Genomic DNA, 19,205 nt, shown 5'->3' with positions numbered 1-19,205 from the left:
TGCCTTTTCTTTCCTCCTAGGTGAAGAATGTCATATACCACGCTGTTAAAGATGCAGTCGGGATACTGAGAGCTAATGAATCCAGCCTTAGCAGACCGTAAAGTAGAAAGCCTTAACCACACACTATGAAACAGAAGCATTGGCAGCTGTTTTAACTACTCAGTCAGGACCTCTGTGGACTTTGAGATTATATGAATGTTACCTCATCTTCCTTTCAGCAGTACCAGAGGATCGTGGTACTATGTTCTGTGTATTCTTCCAATGTTTACAAACCTGATATGTATATGTAGTAATATGTATGGACTGTGGCATACTGTGAATGCTCAGTTGCAATAGAACTTTATATGGAGTTGCTCTCCAAACTGTACAAAATACCTCCTATACAACTGTTGGAAACTTCCAAATTACTCATTTGAAAAATATTATTCAAGACATTGTAAAGCTCCACTTTTTAAAATTTATTTTGGGGTGGGAGGAAGTACAGAGTCACCCAGTTTAATAACCAATTTACATTAAAAAAAAAAAATGCAGTTCTGAAATTTCACATTAACATAGAACTAGCATTTAAAAGTAGCTTTAAGCTATTGTATAGTAACATAGAGATGGGAGTTAACCATCTTTAGGTAAATGTATTTAAATTTCTAAATGTTAAAAGAAACTTTTAATCAAATGTCTTCTGTTTGAAACTGCTCTTTAATTTGAAATGATGTTTGATTCTCTGGTTTTTAACACTGAATGGTCTACATAAAATTCTTCTATTTCAGATATTGTTCCTTGCCTGGCTTTTTCAGTTGACTCTTTAAAATGTAATTATTTTGATGCAGTGCTTTGAAATGCAAAAGAGGATTTTGTTTCACATACTCTTCATATTCTCTTTTTTTTAAGTATCTGAAGGCTCAGGGTAAGGAATTTAATGACAGATCTGGGTTTTTTTGTTAACCAAAGCATGAGTTAGCTTGACTAGTGCTGCCCAGCATTGCAATGTCAGTGCTATCATCTGTATCAAACGAGCTTTGCTTCAGTCTGAAATGCCAGGTTGCTCTAAAATGACTGAGAATGTTGTAAAACTCAGTAAAACCACTGAGAGTGGAGAAGCACACATTCTGTTGAACAGATAAGCCAGGACAAAATGAACCTTTCTATTCTTCAGAGTCCTGTCCAGCACTGAAATGCACAGCATGGCTGGTGGGAATAGCCAGGCAGGGGGTAGAACCTCCCAGGGAGACAAATGTCACTTTGAGCTGTGTGTAACAAACTGAAAAAAAATACCATCACCTGAGAGCCTCAGAACAATTAATGCTGATCATTAGTAGCCAGTGAAGTACTACAGGGAGGGGAATTTGCACAGAGCTTATTAAAGAAACTTCCTCTTACCCCTCCCTCAGTCTCTGAAGTGGAGCAGAGACTGCAGGGACTAAGTCTTTTAACCAAGGTAGAACAAAGCGGGCTCAGTGGCCTGGCCCAGCTGCTGTGCAGGCCTTGCCCAAGGCTGGCTGCCCGGGCCAGCTCCGGGGCTTGGCTCGTTGGACCTGCAGACCTTCAGGTGCCCACCTACGGCTCGCTTTGCTGTGCTGAGATCCGTAATGCTGGTGAGGAACCGAGGCGGTGCGAGCACTGTGGTGTTCTCCTTGGGCAGGAAAGGGCCTGCTTTGCCTGGCTGGAGCTGCTGGTTTCAACACCGCTGTGTTCAGTGAGAACTTCCTCTGACAGTGAACAGACCTGCTTGTTTCTAGTTGTTCCATCCGGCTTTTCTGAGGAGGAGCAGTTAAACCTGGATTTGGTGTTTTGTGCCTGAACTAGCCAAGTAGCCTTAAAGGCAACGCTTCAGCTGAGTGTAGGTGCTCGCAGTATGGAGTCTGAAGTAACTGCAGTATTGCAGCCTGATGGCTTCTGGAGCCAGGTGGAGTAGAGGTGCCTTCCCTCCCCAGGGGGGACATGCGTATGAATGTACATCTGAAAAGACCCATTGTTGAAGTTGGATTTTGAACTTGTTTCCACAGTGCTGCTGTTCAATCTGCTTTTATTGCAGCTGTTACCCATCCATTCTTACTGATCTTCAGCTGCTTTTTTTTTTTTTCTTTCTGAGCTGTGCTCTCTGGACTTTAAGACCCCAAGAAACAAACCCTCCCCTTTGCCCATTCTTGTTCCATCTGGGGTTCACCTGTTCTTTTTGCCCCCCTGGCAGGGAGCTGAGCTTTTTAGGGTTGAACGGGGAAGTTGTTAATCACCTCCTTTCTAAGTGCCTTGTCTGTTCCTCTCCCCTTGCTGTTGAAAACAATTATTGATAACCTTTTGCTAAAAGTCTTCCTTAAAACTAGAAACTTTTTCCTTTTGCTGGGGAGGTTCTTGCAGCACTGACAGGGTCAGGTGAGAGACATGGCAGACACTTAGTTTTGCAAGCTGCCTGAAGTTTTTCCTTGAGGAGACCCTAAAAATGTGCCACTTAAGCCATAAACAGTTTTTCACCACTTCTGACTGTGCCATAGTGAAGTGACAGTGCTTGGAATGATTACAAAAATGTTAGGGCAGCACCTCAGTGACCAACAACCTACCAGCTGTAGAGCTCTGCCTGTAGCACAACTCTATTCTGTTACTGGCTTTGCAGATGGGCACAGTGGGCAACAGCTGCTCCTGCTCTGCAGCTGTGAGAGGCTGCAGCTGTTCTCACAAGTCTCATAGGTACCAGGTTTAATTTTTATAAACTCAAAGCTGAAAAAGGTTATTACATAGGCTCAGTTCTGGACCTGGCCACAGCATCAGGGGCTACTGAAACTTGGCTGACACCAGCCTGCCTCGGGGACCTCTTGCCCCTGCCAGCTGATCCCTCCTCACCTCAACACCACCTCTGCTAAGTAAGACCCCCCCAGTGCCTGGACAGAGCCATAACAGAGCAATTTCACAGCTGCTCTTGATGGAAAGCTGCTTTTTTACAGTGTGGAGGCCCTAAATGTGCTAAAGAAAAACAGTGTTATAAAACCAAGAGGGAGCTGTTAGCAATGGATATTGTTTGTGAAAAAGAGTTACAAGTGATGCAAACTGAACTGATGCACAGGAGCAACTGTTAAAAGCAGCTTTAATAAAAGTTGTAGTGATTCAGAAAAACAAAGATCTTGAGTTTTGGCAGCAGATTAAGCCAAAGTGCCTTTTAGGGAAAGATGCTACTTGAACTTAAGAACGTATTTCAGGACTTTATATCTAAAAATACAGAACATTACACCACCATTGCCATTTCACCATGGCCTCACAGGGGCAACAAGCTGAACAGAAAACAGTAAAATAATCTCTACAGACTGCACTCCCCAAGAAGGAATATATTACAGTAGTTTCTTGCAGAATACAATCCCCAGGAAGAAAAAAAAATATATTACATAAAGTATTCTCACATATTAAGTTTTATACTTTGAAGGTAGGATAGAATATCCCATTGCAAAAAAAAAAAAAAAAGGCAAACTGTACACATTTGTTTCACCCTTAGCTGCGGAGGGTGGCCAACCGCGACTGCATCGCCTCAATGTCTTCCTCCTCATCAACAGCTGCGGCTGCTCCCATGGGCTCAGGCTCTGGCAGAGCATCTGTGACTTTACTAGGAGCTTTACCCAAGGCCCCTGCAAACGACAACCAGGCTCATTAGTGTAGGTCTTGATTTAATAATTAGCAGCTTTCAGTACATCTAAAATAATTCAGTCACTTCTTGTCGACACCCGAGAGCTGTTTGACCTGAGCAGCCTGGGCTGGCAGCTGGTGCTGACCTACCCCTCGGTGCTCCTACAGCTGCTCCCAGCCAGGAAACAGCACAGACCAAGCAAAGCAGGATCAGAGAAACAAGAGGGAAGAGCAGGGCAGGAGCTGGGGAACTGCACTTTCAGCGTGTTACTGCTGAACACAGGTCCAGTACCTACAGCTGTCACACCCCGTCACAGGGAATTCTGGTAAGGAGCATTCTAAGCATTATCTGAGTCAAAAAACTAAACCAGTAGATTGTTATTTCATGAGCTGTAAGGCAGAAGCTGGGGTTTGGGGTTGGGTTTTGGATTTTTTGTTTGTTTGGGTGGTTCTTGCCCCAGCTCAAGACACTAAGAGCATTTTACAGCCAGGAATGCCACCAGCCTACAACTCAAGGCAACGCAGCTGAGTTTATTTCCTGGCTTCATTAATAAATGAATCTAGTCAATCACATAATTTCACCTTGTTGAGAGGATCCATCCCACAGATAGACACTGATCTGTTAAAGCCTCAGTCAGAGCTGCACAGCCAGCAGCTGGTGCATGTTACTTGTGTTTTATCAAACCACACTGGCCGCCTTGGCCATTATTCCCCGATAAACCAGTTTGTCAGAGCACACTGCCTCTCAGCAAAGGCACAGGCAGCTCTGGGAGAGCGCCCTTCAGTCAGAACGGACAAAGATTTAAATTGCTGCTGCTTCCTGAGCAGAGCGGGGACAAAGCTCCACTCTCGGCAAACACACACAAACTCACCAGCTGTAATTTCAAAAAGGATTTTATCAATTTCCATCTCGGCTTCCTCTTCCATTTCCTCCTGATCCTCCAGGCTTTCAAAAGTGTCCTCCAGCATTTCCTCTATAATACCAGCCTAGCAGAGAACAAAAAGGCAGCACATGAAGCCCTTGGAAAGAGCAAAGAGGACACACTTCCTACTTCTGAGATCCAGATACACCAGTCCAGGCATTTAACTACTGCCTGCTCACTGCTCCAGCTGCCCAGATCCAGGCTGTCCTGCTGCACAAGGACTGGCCAACATGCCTGCCTCCAGCCTCAGCAGGAGTCTGTACAACTGGCACGCAGGAAAAGTGGTGAGAAAACAGGAACTAAATACACACGTTCTCACTCTGAAACCCGCAAGCTGTTAGTCTTTGTTGTTGCATGTCTAAACACCGACAACAAAATACGCAAAATACAACTGCAAACTTCAGTCATGAAGCATAAATTATGTAACATGCTGTAAAATTAGTGTTTGACATAGGTTCCCTTTTTTCTACCTGCATTTGAAAACATTCTTCTGCAGGGCCCGCAACCCTAGAGATGGCCAAACTTGTTGTGGTGCAGAATGGTAAATTTATTAGGAAATAAATTCATTTGAACTAAACATCTAAAGCGGTAAGAGGGGAAAAAGCAAAACGATTTTGGTAGTTGAAAAGATAACAGCCACGACAGAGAATGATTGTACTTTAAAATCAGAGCACTTTCATCACACGGTGACATTAAGCTAGGTGTTTTAAACCCACAGTCAGGCTGGCCATCGTGCCTAAGATGGGGCTTTCAGCTTTGCAGTGTGGTGGGTCTTCCTTAATGAACATCTTCACCCCCTGCAAGTGGGAAATTCAGTCTCTCCCAGAAGAGACAAAGCCTGGGGGAGTCCCACTGTCAGCCTCAGTCTCCCCCCACCCTTGGCACTAGGATGACCCAGCCACGACCGCGCTGTACAGGGAGCGATCTCCCTCCTTCCACCCCCAACCTGAGCAGCTTTGTTCGGCTCCAGGCCTTACACCAAACGTGCTGCAGGTGTTACCACCGAGTCAGGGTTTTCCCCACACCCAGCTATTAATGTGCCACTTTAACTTCTGTTGCTCAGAGCTCACAGGAGCTCTCTGACAAAGGGGCCACCACTTCACCACGCTGCACCACCACCCGCGTCTTGTTCGTGTTAGAGATCTTACCTTCATCATCTCTTTGGACAACTCCCTCATCGTTGCTTGGATTTCTGGGATTTTTACTAGATTTTGCATAGCTTTCATGACCTCTGTGCTCTTCTGCAATGAACCTGCTACTCTCAAGACAGCTGTGAAGGAGAGGTATAGAAAAGCTTGAACGATCCCTCCACCACCAAATGCAGAGAAATTACATCCTCTCTACACAGATAGAAATTTGTTTGCATTTAGGCAATTTCATTAAAAAACAAAACCAAAAAAAAACAAAACCGGACTTCTTCATTCTCATCTACCTTCTTGGAAAACCTCAACTCCTACCTCCATCTGAAAACATAAGTTTCTAGCAAAGATACTGGTGGTGTACGATTACCAGGAGCCATGCAGGCTGCCTGCAGAGAGATTTCAAAGCGCTGGCCGTGCAGTTCCCGCAGCGACCTCCCCGAGGCAGCCAGAGGTGCTGTGGAGGCTCCCACCCGCCCGGCCCCACGCCCCACTGCTCACCAAACCAGGGACCTTCTGCCCGACAGCAGAAGCTAACGCGGGCAGAACTTGTAGTGCAATAGTTTTGCACCAACAGTAAACAAGAACATTAATCCTGAAGCAGATAAGCTGGAATAAGTGTGGTTTAAACTGAATTTAACAATACTCTTTCCAGAGGCTGTTTTCACAGCGCAGCTTAGAAGCTCTTCTCAGGTATGTTGACATACCAAGATCAAAATGCAGTAATTAAGGGTACTCTGAGGTTCCTGAATTCTGCCATCTAACTTTGCAGCTTCCTAGTCACAGAGAACTTACCTGTTTGTATATAAAATGGTCACTCCTTAATGAAGCAAAATGAAGGTACAGCATACATTATTTTTCATTTTAATACTTAGTTTCTTTAAGAACATTACAAGTGAAATGCAAATGAACTAACAGCAACCTTGCCTTTAGCAGTCATCTCCCAAGATGAAGCAAGTTAATGGAAGCCCCAGAGTGAATTCTAGATTCCTTCCTACCGCTCGGGTAAGCGCACCAGAACATTCCCAGTAAGATGAAGATGCTGTCAGCATCAGGAGGAAGCTGCTTTGAGTCCTTCCTTTTTAAAGGACACCTCCAGCTGCAAGGCTGGCCCCTGCTTCCCCTTCCTGAATGAGGTACATGGGGAGCTCCAGCTGACCTACCCTAAGATTACACCTAACCTTTACATTGTGACTCCTGATTTATCACTCATCCAGTGTTAAAATCTACTGGCAACTAGCTTGGATAATGCCAGGGTGGGGGAATACGTTGACATTTCAGTAGCATGTTAACCTCTGCCAAGTCTTTCTGTCTTTATTTTCTGCTCTGCTCTTATTACAGGCTAAAACGCTCCGAGGTATAGAAAATACCTGCAGGAAGTCTATTACACAGATTTGGTTGTCCAGAGGTGCTGGAGCGAGTGCAGAGGAGGGCAACGAAGCTGGTGAAGGGCCTGGAGAACAGATCCTGTGAGGAGAGATTGAAGGAGCTGGGAGTGTTTAGTTTGAAGAAGAGAAAGCTGAGGGGAGACCTCATCACTCTCTACAGCTACCTGAAAGCTCATTATAGAGACGCTGATGCTGGTCTCTTCTCACGGGTGATCAGTGACAGAACAAGAGGGAATGGCTTTAAACTGCAACAGGGGAGGGTCAGACTGGACATTAGGAAAAAAAATTTCACAAAAAGAGTGGTCAGAGAGTGGAATAGGCTGCCCAGGGAGGGGGTGGAGTCACCATCCCTGGATGTGGTTAAGGGTTGTTTAGATGAGATGTTGGGGGATGTGGTGTAGGGGAGAACTTTGCAGAGTTGGGCTGATGGTTGGACTCGATGATCCCAAGGGTCTTTTCCAACCTGAATGACTCTGTGATTTCTGATGTGGGTAGGAATAAGGGAAATATGCTGGTGTCCTTGGCTTCAGCTGGGATAGAGTTAATTTTCTTCCTCATAGCTGGTAGTGCTGTGTTTGGATTCAGTGTGAGGATAATGCTGGTAACACACTGATGGTTTAGTTGTTGCTCAGTAGCGCTTATCCAAAATTAAGGATTTTTCAGTTTCCTGTGCTCTGCCAGTGAGGAGGTGCACAAGAAGCTGGGAGGGAGCATGGCCAGGACAGCTGACCCGCACTAGCCAAAGGGCTATTCCATAGCACAGAGCGTCATGCTGGGGGTATAACCCGGGGGGTGGGTCACTGCTCGGGCACTGGTCAGCGGGTGGTGAGCAGTTGTGTTGTGAATCACTTGTCTTTTCCTGGGTTTCTTTTTTTTTTTAATCTTCCTTTTAATTAAGATTATTATAATATTTTATTTCAGTTATTAAACTGTTCTTATCTCAACCCACCCCACAAGTTTTACTTTTTTTCTTTCTGATTCTCTCTGTGTCCCAGCAGGGTGGAGGAGGAGTGAGCGAGGAGCTGTGTGGTGCTTGGTTGCCAACAGGGGTTGCACCACAACAGCTGGTCCTGGTGAAGCACAAAGGACAAAGGACCAAGCTGGGTATTAAGCCACAGGGCAAATCAATTCATCCAGATCAAGCAAATCAAACATTGCCTCCCCATCTCCACTTAGGACTTGATAAGTGTCCCAAGACTCTTGCTAGAGAAGTGATCTTTTACAGGATGAGGGGAATTCTACTGAAGGAAATAAACCTCACGTCACAGATCCTGTCAGGCTCAGAAACAACAGGCTCCACAAGGACACAGGGATATTAGGCACGCACACCAGCAACATGCCCCGAATTACTGGCAGGAGTTCTGTTTCAGAGCACGTGATTATTCTCATGTCACTGCAACCCTCATGCTCTGAGGGGAGGTGTTAGATTATCTGTTGAGCAGCTAATCAGAGGAACCAGGGAGAGCCAGCGAGGATGTAAGGAACAAAAAGGGGTAGGAACCCCAGCAAGGCAAATGGGAGCTGCCTGGGGGTGAACCCATCCAGAGAGGGCAGTAGGGAAACAGTCACCAGAACATGCTGCAGAGTGAAGGGGGTTACTGCCCACAGGGACAGGGGACTCATTACGGGATGTGAGGGAAAAGAACATGTTTGGGCTCAGGAAAGACTTACTATGGATCTTTTAAGGGAATTGAAGGAATATGACAGAACGTAAGAAACAATATGGGATGTTTAGGGCTATGACCAAAGGTGGACAATGGGAGTGGTCATGGTGGAGCAGGAACACACAAACCTGAGGGGCCTACGGGACCAGGTACCAGCAGCTCAGGCAGAGGGGCAGATCTGGGGCCAGTTACCAGGGAGCAGCTGCTGAAACAACCCATATATTGTGTGCGGGTATATACACGTGATGTCCTACTCAGCTGGAGGAAGGCCAGGATTGAGCTGTCTGCGCTGCTGATGTCTGTCTGAAAGCTGCGGGTGCTGCTAAAGGCACTGCTGTGAGCGGGTACCCCCAGGAATAGGTGCTCGGCCTGGGGGGCACGTGGAACTGCAGCAGCCTCACACCTCTGGGCCTGCTACAGGAGGAACTTCCCTGGGACCTGAAGCCCACTGGAATCAGCTGCCTCTCACAAGAGCAGCACTGCTTCCAAAGACAAACTCTGCCTCCATTTGACCTCAGTTCTGAAAATGAGAACCCAGACCTCACCTCTAGAGCTAGAAGTGCTCAGAAGTTGTTCTTACCAAGCTGGTTCTTCATCCCCATGAGAACAGAGTTCATGTGAGCTTTGGATGCATGGAGTTTGCTTACGGCCCTTCGCGAACGGATCAGTTCCTTCGCCAAGATCACACACACATCCTTCTGACCCTTTTTGGCAGCATCCTTTATGGACCGCTTCACCTTCTCCTCTTCTCTCTGGATATCTGGAGTACAGAAAACCACAGCAAATAGTGACAAGCTGATGAGGATTTGGAAGAGAGACGAGTCATCTGTTGGGGTGTATTTTCAACACAAAGAATTGTTTCTGCTTGATCTCAGATTCCCTCTGTTACTCAAAGACCTCGTTCTAGGCTGATTTACATGTTAACTGATTAATTCAACTAAATATTAGCAGGAAAATTTCCATTACTAAAGATCCAGCTCTAATTTCCTTTGTAGTTAAGAGTACTGTTAAAGACTGGCCAAGAATATCACTGCATGAAGCTGAGCTAAGATGAATTCTTAAGAAGCAAAAAAGGTCCAGTAAGAACAAAGCTCTCCGAGATGACTATTTGAGTTACAACTTCAGATTAACTGATCCTGATGGTCAAATTGGTCTGATACAAATATACACATACACACCAACATACACACTTTAAGGCTACTGTATTGATTTCCTGCCTACAAGATCACTGTTCATCACCAGATAACCCCACTTCACCAGGAGGGAACAAAGGTGTCACAAGGAGTTTGAAACTAGTAGTCTCAGAAGACAGACAAGCATTTTACTGGCAAAATTACTTATCTGTCAGACTACATTCAAAGCTTAACCCATACGCCTACCTCCAAGAAGGCTGTTGCGGGCAAAATCATCCTCACTGTTTCTAAATCCCTGAATTGCATTTTTTCTGAAAAAGATACATTCAGAAAAATTGTAGAAGGCTGATCTTGCAGAGGCTAGAAAGTTTTTTTTTAAAGGCAGTGTATATCTAAAAGAGCATAATCGCTTATACAGTGAATTTATAAGGGTGCGTCCACAACTTTAAGAGTTACTTAGAACCACAGATTTGTCAATTACTGCCCCCAAAAAAGCCTTTATCTTTGCAGATAGACTTAACTATTCTCCCCATCAGGCACAACTCACTGAGCCTTAACTGGATACCCAACCAAGTTTATACTTGTCCCTATAAACTGGCATATTCAAATTATAAGCTGGTTGGCTAGCACCAAAGCTATGGATAATTTAACAGCAAAAACAAGTATGCTGGTAAATCATTAAATACAACTGTTCAAACTCTCCCAGTATCCAGCCTCGTTCAACAGCTTTTTCTAAGAGTATGCTGGAGCAGGAATGCTGAACTAAACCTGTACTAAATGAACATCAAATAGCTGGATTTGAAATATTATAGGCTTCCTTAACTAACATAGGCTTCTCTAGCAAATCTGATGTACCTGTGCCTTGTCAGGTAATGCTGGCTGCGTACAGCAGAAGCCAGGTACCTTGAAAAGCTCAAGAGTAAGAAACGCAGGAGCAAGCAGGGGCTATATCAGTCCCTTTCCTTTTCCAGACTTAGCAATAAATCAACCACTGATGAAATGTGGATCTAAGAGTCCGCAAAGAAGTTATCCTAAAATAAATAAAGAATTCAGATAGTAAGGGTTAGGCTTCCCTTCCTGTAAAGAGTTGAAGGAAATGACCACAAGAACAGTTATTTCTAGCAAAGGCTTTGTTCAAATTTAGTTTTGTTTGAGTCTTCTTGATTTATACCAGACAGAAGTTACTCGCAGGCAAGAACCAGACATTGACCTTTTATAAAAACAAAGGCATCAACACATAGTTTTTGGCACAGGCCAACTTGGAGACTTCGACGCAGCTTCTTATGTGGGAGTTAACGAACCCTGTACTCCAGATGAGTCATTCCCTCAGTATCATTCAATGGCACCTTTATCCTAAAGGACTGGCAGAAATGTGTAGGATTGTAATCAGAGAAACATACTCCTCGCTGCTTCCCCACTATTATTTGTGGATACGTCACAAGCTTGAAGACATTTGTATGTCAGACACAGGAGTGAGCAGAGTCCCAGTGTATCAGAGCAGGTAAGAAACAGCTGAAGTGGTACAGCAGAAAACAGAAAGCAGCGGCAGTACTCCAGCAATACTGAGAAATGATGACATTCACTTTGTCAGGCTAAAAACAACAAGTATTGTGCTACTACATCCAAACCAACATAGGGCGGCCCCATACTCGAGCAAATGCTTTCACTTGCGTGGTGACCTGCTGCATATGAGATTAGCAGCATAAATATGCAAGAACAGTCAACTCTGTCTTGGAAGGTCAATGCCAGCTACGCACCTCTAGCGAGCCAAAGTCACTGCACCAGTCCCTCCGCAGCACTACTGAGCACAACGGAGGAACAGAGCAGCCCAAAGCACCTGCGAGAGGGACTTTCAAGCTCAGTAAAGCGTAAAGTTACTCTATTACTCCAACTATATTAACTTGAAAAATTCAGTTCTGAAGCCACAAGGATACCTTTCATTCCTTCAAACCTCCCAAGCCCTCAGAAGCAACCTACGCCGAACAGAAATCACTACAGCAGCAAGAGGATGGTTTGAACAACAGATGGCTCGAAACAGCGTGTTGCTATATCAGTAACTGTGCTGGCTGGGAGAGCCAAGTGTTCGAGCGATCCAAGCCCACTCAGTTCATCCCAGGTGGAGCCGAGCGTTGCCGTATCAGAACACATCAAGCACGGCCTTCCCCAGGGAAGCTCAGACAGGTCCCAGCTCAGCAGCGTTAGTCAAAGACTGCAGTGACTTCCCCTGCAAGTCTCAACTGAAATGATGGTCAAGTCAGAGAGGGACCTGGGGGGGGGTTGACTGACAGCCAGCTGAACAGGAGCCAAGGGTGTGCTTAGGATGCCAGAAAGGCCAATGGCATCCTGGCTTGTGTCAGCACTGGCATGGCCAGCAGGGACAGGGAAGGGATCTGAGCCCTGGGCTCAGCACTGGTGAGGCCGCCCCTCGGGGAGTGGGTTCAGTTTTGGGCCCCTCACTACAAAAAGGCCATTGAATGACTCGAGCGTGGCCAGAGAAGGGCAACGGAGCTGGGGCAGGGTCTGGAGCACAGGTCTGCTGGGGAGCAGCTGAGGGAACTGGGGGGGTTCAGTCTGGAGAAGAGGAGGCTGAGGGGAGACCTCCTGGCCCTCTACAGCTCCCTGAAAGGAGGGGGCAGAGAGGGGGGATGAGTCTCTTTAACCAAGTAATAAGCAATAGGACAAAAGGGAATGGCCTCAAGCTGTGCTAGAGCAGGGTCAGACTGGATATTAGGAAGCATTTCTTTCCAGAAGGGGCTGTTGGGCGTTGGAATGGGCTGCCCAGGGAGGTGGTGGAGTCCCCATCCCTGGAGGGGTTGAAGAGTCGGGTTGACCCAGTGCTGAGGGATCTGGTGTAGTTGGGAACTGCCAGTGTGAGGTTAATGGTTGGACTGGATGATCTTCAAGGTCTTTTCCAACCTAGACAAATCTGTGACTCTGTGATGAAGTGCATCAGAATCCAATTACAGCAGGTAATTTCGGAGAAAACCTTTAGTGGCACATTGCTGTCATCCTCAGCAGCAGCCTGCTGAGTGCCCAGCAGAACCACAACCTTCCACAGCTGACGCTGGGTAAGATGTGAAATCCTAGCACAATACGGCCATTACAAAGACATTCTGTACTTTATTTTAATGGGAATTATCAGAATAGGAGACAGCTGGTGGTTAATCTAAGCTCATACATGCTGAACTCTAATTCTTTGAAAGTAACATTCTGAAATACATATATAGACATGTTCAGAGATGTCACAATCATTAGATTTACATTCACGTCAAAACATCAGACATATAGACATGTTCAGAGATGTCACAATCATTAGATTTACATTCACGTCAAAACATCAGACTACCACATAACCCGGTATCTGTATCGGCCATTAGAAGAATTATGGCCTGCATAAAGTTGAGATAGAACCAAAATTTCAAGAAACCATCAGTAGTGAGCATACAGGTAGTTCACACCCATGGAAAACGCAACCTCTAAAGCATATTTTGCTAACAAGATCAGCCACATTTCAGTTGCTCTGTGCCCAACACAGCCACAGGAAGCGCCTTGGAGAACGCAAAACAATTCACCAGCATAACAAATGTCACTGTACATCAATTTTCCTGGAAGAGGCATAAACTCTGTTCCTCACTTTAGAGAGGAGGACAAAGACCACCTTTGTACTGCATGAGATTCTCTCTCCAACCAACTTGCACAAACTTACAAGCTGGAGAACGTATGAACCCTGCCAGCTTACTCCAGAAGCATGTGGCCAGGGCTGAACAGGGAAAGGGAGAACAAACTCCTTGAAGAGTTGCTCAAAACAGACCTGTGCCTAATAACCAGATGCTGACACAAAATATCCTTTACCAGCACATCCCATGAACCAATCCTGAGGGCAGAATAGAAGACAAAAAGGGGAAAATCGCATCTAGCCCCAAACCTATTTTCAGATTCTGGGAAGGCAGGCAGAAGAGAGAACAAAATCTGAACTAGCAACAGTGTAATAATAAGCAACTCCTTTGCTTTTCAAGACATCTTCAAAAGTGTGATGCTTATAATTTAATAGCAAAACACCCACTAAGTCTTTTTATTTTCCCCTCTCTTCTGTTTGTAATTTTCCCAAGCTGACAGCAAGCTACTTTTGTTTAGCATGTGCACTTCACACCAGTACATACCCACAGAATTTTCTATGCGTGGAATTACATACCACGCCAATACTATTCATTAAATCAATGTGGGTGAAATTCTGGATAATAAGTCTAATTCATCTTATCAAATGAGATTTAATAGTATCATGTCTTACTGGAAGCACACAATATTCAGGTCCTTTTGAAAATTTTACTTGGAGAACTTCACAGTGATGCCATTTTGTAAAACAGAGTAAGTCTAACCCCAGGATCACATTTATATGCCTTCATTTCAGATGCAGGAGAGTACCCCAGGTTATGAGATTTCACAGCCTCCCCCAATTAAAGAAAAAAAAAAAAAAATTGAAGGCAGACAGGGAAAGGAAAAACAAAACATGAGACATAAGTACAAACCTCTGATCTGTCTATCAATCACTCTCATTTCTTTCCTTATCTTCAAGGACCATTCATTGACCTTAAAAAGAAAAAGTGAGAGTTATCTGAAATTCCAACTTTAAAACTATGCTTTTATGCTTTCTTGTAACTTAAGCAATTCAGTATCAAAAGAAGCACTTCAAAACACACAAGCTTTAAGTTATGAGTGATGTTTAAATATTTCATTATTACAATTAAAAAACGTTGCAGAGATACCACCAATTATTGCACTCCTAACATTCAGACACAGAGTTGAGGACGACATGATTTGTGAATCTGCCTGGCTGACTTCCCACATCACAGTGATGTCGCTGTGCAGACGGAACTTGTCACAGGGGATTTCAGCATAATGTAGAAACTCTGGCACAGGATGACAGCACCAAGAGTGCTACTACCTGTTTCAGTCCAAAGGAACGCCAGGGGGTGTCCAAGCCAACCTCCTACTCAAAGCAGGACCAAGTTCAGACAGGTTGCTCAGGGCCTTGTCCATTGAGTTTTGGTATTGTCTGAGGGCAGAGACTTCACAGCTGCTCTTGGCATCTGTTCCAGCACCTAATCACTCCTGTGGTGAAGAACTTTCCTGATACAAAATTCTCCTCTGGCCACCTGTGGCTGTAGCCCCTTTCCTGTCACTGAGCACATCTGGGAAGTACCTGGCTGTGTCTTTACTAGAAACCCATTAGAGGCAGCAAAAGGCTTTAGACCCTTGCCCCTCCACCGCCCCTTCTCCCACCTAAAACGAGCCCTGATCCCTCCACTTCTCCTCCTGTGTCACGGGCTCCTGTCCATCTCAGTGGCCCTCTACCACACTCTCCCCAGTTTGTTGATATCCTTCTCGCACTGGGTGCCCAAACCAGGACACTGGTTTGCAGATGTCATTAACAACAACTGCAGCAGAGTAGCTGAACAAACATTTGCCTCCACATGATGACTACAGCTTGCTAATGCAGCCCAGTTTGCCCTCATTGCTGCAGAGGTGCATGGCTAACTCATGTTTATTACCCCATTTATTATCCAGGTCCTTTCCTGCAGAGCTGCTGCCCAGCCAGCCCCAGGCTGCACATCCCTGCCTGAAGAGATGGTTGTCTCACGTGTACAACCTTGGGTTGCTCAACATCACCAGGTTCCTGCTGGCCCAGTCCTCCTGCTTGCTCAGGTCCCTCTGCACAGCAGCTCCACCCTCCAGAGCCCCTACCTTTGATGGGGTTAAAACACAGCCACCCCCTCTACAGCTTCCCTTCTGGGCCTTGCCAAGATCTCTCTGGCCCAGCACTCCCAGCTCCCACAACGCAGAGCGCACGGAAGGAGCCCAATCACTTGCCCTGACCACCTCTTTGGGGAAGCTGACACATCCAACAGGCAGCAGCTGCCAGACAGAAGCAATTGTGGCAAAACCAGAGTAGCAGAGAGGGACTGTACAACACCAGAATCAAGAATTGAGAGATAATACTAGCATACGAACACAGAGGAAGCTCTGATGCTGCTTTTATTAGCAGTGGCACAGATTGTGCACAGTATCTAAAAAAAACCCCTAGGTATTAAGATGACCTCTAGTTCCCGGGTCCAGTTGCACACTGTACGTGCCAGTGCACAGGCCATTCAAGAAGTCTAGTTGGCTGTATGAATAATTACATATGAAAATCACCCTGATTTATATGTGATTTTTTAAACTCAAATAAAAAGCTCCATTTTCTGAATAAGCCTTATAACAGAACTGTAAAAAGAGCACTCTTTTGCACACAAGCCCAGCAGAGCAAGACAGATTCTTAAGACTTTTACTGCTCCCAAAAGAAACGCTCTCAGTCACAATGAACAAGACCATGTTTTGACTACAGACAACCCAAGCACAAAATCTTCTGCAAAAAACCCCAAACCCATCTGCTGCAAAAAAACTCAAACCCAAAAGCCCTGTAGAGCTCTGCATGGACAGGTTATGAGGGTGCACAAGTTTTGAAGGGGTTTCAGAAAGATCTGTACCTTTAGGTGAATCCTGTTTTATTACAGGAGGAAAAAAACCCAAAACAACCCTCGCAGGACCAACTGCAGCCTCCCCTCTTGTTCTTCAGAACAGAGCAGAAAATGTCATGTAGATTTATTCCTCACCCTGATAAGGTCCCTCTTTTGAGTATGCCCACACTAGAGGGAGAAAAACAGAGGGAAGAGACCAAGATAAAACGTGATCAAACTCCAGCTGGCCAACTGTCATGTCTCAAATGTATCATCTTCCAGAGAGCTGCTCTACAACTGGTATTCTAGAACAAACCAACATGTATTAAGCTTTCATGTACAAGCACAATCAGCAACTGTCAAATGAACTACAGCAGGATTCACAGATTCTGCCTCTGTGATGCACAACCCAGCACAAAGACACCATTAAACCACGACTGGCTGTATGTTGTCATCAATCCCTGCTCACTCTGACAGCTTTGATAGCTCATCCCAACTAATGCCCAGGAGTAAGCTGCTGCACAAGACTGTCCTTATAAAGGCAGAGCTGGGTGCTTCTGCATTCCTTGGTCTTCCCAAAGCTCATCAGCAGTTCTATGTATAAAAGGAAGAAGAAAACCCATTGACTCTCATCTACACTACTGCGTGCTCCCTGTTACATGAGACACAGCACTTCATTGAGCAGAAAAGCAGCTGTAATGCTGATCTCACAGGGGACACGGCTGTGAACCACGGCACAAAGCAGCGCAGCAGCAGCAATGCCAGGAATAGTACTTTGGCCAGCTAAGCATGGCTAATTACCCCAAGCACAACTCCCTGATGATGATGCTATTCTGCTTCCACTTCCGAGATAAACAAAACACTGTTCTCACAGCACTGCATCCCCCCAGAGAGTCAGCCAGCAAAACACTAAGCTGAAATAAACCACTCTGACAACACTGGAGGAAAACCCACTTTTTAAGCTCAAACAATCCAGATGTGGCATTAAATGTATAGTAGACGCGCAGTTTTAGACAGGCTGAAATGCATCACTAGCTCCTCACAAAGACTGAAGATGTTTCCCTTGTATCATTATAAACTCCCATCAGCAGAGACTGAGCATACAAACAAACCCAGGGCAAATCAGTGCCATCACAAATATCTCAACCCCTTCCCATCATCAGCCACCTCCTGTGGTGCTCAGATTGCTTTCTCTAGCCCTACTCAGCGTACAGCTGCTGGCAGACACGAGGTAAGTGGTGCTGTTTCCCCATCATCTATTAAGCAGAAATAACTACTCCTTCATTCTAAAGCTGCAGTTAGACACAGAAGGAAAGAGATTTCTTACTATTAATGCATTTCTCAATATTGCTGTTACAGCCCATGAAGTCATCATGCCAGCCTGCAACCCAAGAGCATGCTCAGGAGAGCAAGATGACCCATGTCATTCCTCCCTATGGGCCAGACACATCTGTTTTCTAGTGCCTTTTGCAGGCTTTTCTGCAAACAGCCCGAAGATGACCCGCAGACACACTGTGTTGCTGGAAAACATGACACACTTGTCAGTTATGGAAGGTAAAAGAGTGGCCATCAGACAAGAAACAAGAACTCAGCACTGCAGCGTAACCACGTTGTGCAGGTTAAATGGTTGTCTATTGCTTTATCCCACCATTGGGAGCAGCAGTCTCCAAACCCTAGTTCTTTCTGGGGTATCTCCCAACATCGCTCACAAACAGAGGACACTACAACCAACCTGCGTGGTGCTCTGACACAGACAGAGGAAGGGAAAGTACACTGACAGAGGCATATTCCTCATCGAACACTATTACCCAACAAGCAATGGCTATAACCTGCTCCCCTGGGACAAACCTGCTATAAAGCAGCAGGGAATATCCGTGACACTGCAGGTCTTCTAAAGCTTCAACTCTGGTGTCTGTAATCCTTCTCCTTGTTGCATTTTTAGTACCTCTAATGTATTTGATCCTACCCTCCACCGAGTAGCAGGGTTTTTTATTAACACATTAGTGATTTATGAAAGGCAACTGTGAAATCTGTCAGTACGTTGATTATCATTTCACTGTGACGTTAGAAATCTGTGGACAGAAGCAAGGCTTAGGCAGTTTGTCAGCAGACTCAAAAAAACCCACCGAAGTCCCAATATTTCAGCTGTTCATACTTGTTAAGGCTGTCTTTGCAATAGAAGCTAGATACCCCTAACGAATCTGGGGAGCTAGAAGCTACAGAAGTCAGCTAACAGCAAGCTAAAAATCCAGGAGGTGCTGACTAAGCCTCCCCAAACCACGCCACCCAGGATGCATCGCTCCTTTGTCTACAGCTTCTGTGGCTCTGAGAAGCCTCCCTCAGTCGCGCTCTAAGCGTTAAAAAGCTGCTGCATTTCAGAAGAAATGAAGTAACGGAGCACGGGTGCCCCCAAGCCGTTCGGGGACGGAGTACAAGAGCTCCTCACCTGCTGCTGAGGCCCAGCTGCCGCAGCGATAGGCCAGGACAGAGCTCACCGGGGCACCCCGCCCGCTCCACACCCTCCATCCCCCGGCCGCGGGGGTGCGGGCGCGCCGTCCCTCCCTCAGTCCTGGGCCGAGTGTAGCCAGACCAGGCCCTCGGCGCCGCGGTGCCCCGCCTAGGCCGGGGCCAGCCCCTCCGCGGCCCCCGCCCGGCGCCACGGCAAGGCCATGCACCGAGGCCACCGCCCCCGCGCCACGCCACCACCGTCTCCCGGCTTCCGCCCGAGGCGGCGCCGCCGCCGCCGGGGCCTCACCAGCTCCTTGGGCGGCTTCTCGGGGGTCTTCCCGAAGAGGCCCATGGCGGCAGCCGCCTCGCGCCGCCCGCCCCTTCCGGGTTCCTGTCCCCGCCCGCCGTCAGGG

General features: G+C 46.2%; 2 protein-coding genes across 6 annotated transcripts in view; one reads left to right on the top strand and one right to left on the bottom strand.

Moving 5' to 3' along the window:
- Positions 1–3,453, top strand: part of KDM3A (lysine demethylase 3A) — a 36,830-nt gene extending 33,377 nt beyond the window's left edge. For all 3 annotated transcript variants that reach the window (XM_074904312.1, XM_074904313.1, XM_074904311.1), the window contains one exon: positions 21–3,453. In XM_074904312.1, the coding sequence (XP_074760413.1) occupies positions 21–101 (81 nt within the window). In that variant the 3' untranslated portion in view covers positions 102–3,453. The remainder of the gene's footprint in view (positions 1–20) is intronic.
- On the bottom strand, positions 3,057–19,205 carry CHMP3 (charged multivesicular body protein 3). 3 transcript variants are annotated; one of them, XM_074904317.1, is made up of 6 exons: positions 19,100–19,205; positions 14,377–14,437; positions 9,298–9,477; positions 5,675–5,796; positions 4,476–4,590; positions 3,057–3,605 (listed from the first exon to the last, which is right to left on the bottom strand). In XM_074904317.1, exons 1-6 carry the CDS (start codon positions 19,142–19,144, stop codon positions 3,472–3,474), a joined length of 657 nt encoding a protein of 218 aa, XP_074760418.1. In that variant the 5' UTR covers positions 19,145–19,205; the 3' UTR covers positions 3,057–3,471. The 3 variants fall into 3 exon arrangements, with proteins under 3 accessions (XP_074760418.1, XP_074760421.1, XP_074760419.1); XM_074904320.1 differs by having other exon boundaries at positions 5,675–5,755; positions 9,365–9,477; XM_074904318.1 differs by lacking the exon at positions 19,100–19,205 and adding an exon at positions 18,791–19,034.

Source organism: Athene noctua, chromosome 4 (assembly GCF_965140245.1).
Source record: "Athene noctua chromosome 4, bAthNoc1.hap1.1, whole genome shotgun sequence".
Classification (NCBI taxonomy): Eukaryota; Metazoa; Chordata; class Aves; order Strigiformes; family Strigidae; genus Athene; species Athene noctua.
The sequence above is the reverse complement of the archived record's forward strand: the minus strand, read 5'-3'. Positions and strand labels throughout refer to the sequence as shown.

Excerpts from the sequence above, each read along its gene's own strand:
- CHMP3 (XM_074904317.1), bottom strand. The coding sequence starts at position 19,144 with ATGGGCCTCTTCGGGAAGACCCCCGAGAAGCCGCCCAAGGAGCTG. Across the intron at positions 5,797-9,297 it reads GGGGATGAAGAACCAGCTTG|CTGTCTTGAGAGTAGCAGGT; the intron begins GTAAGAACAACT and ends TCTCCTTCACAG. Across the intron at positions 4,591-5,674 it reads TGTCCAAAGAGATGATGAAG|GCTGGTATTATAGAGGAAAT; the intron begins GTAAGATCTCTA and ends GTTCTCTGCTAG.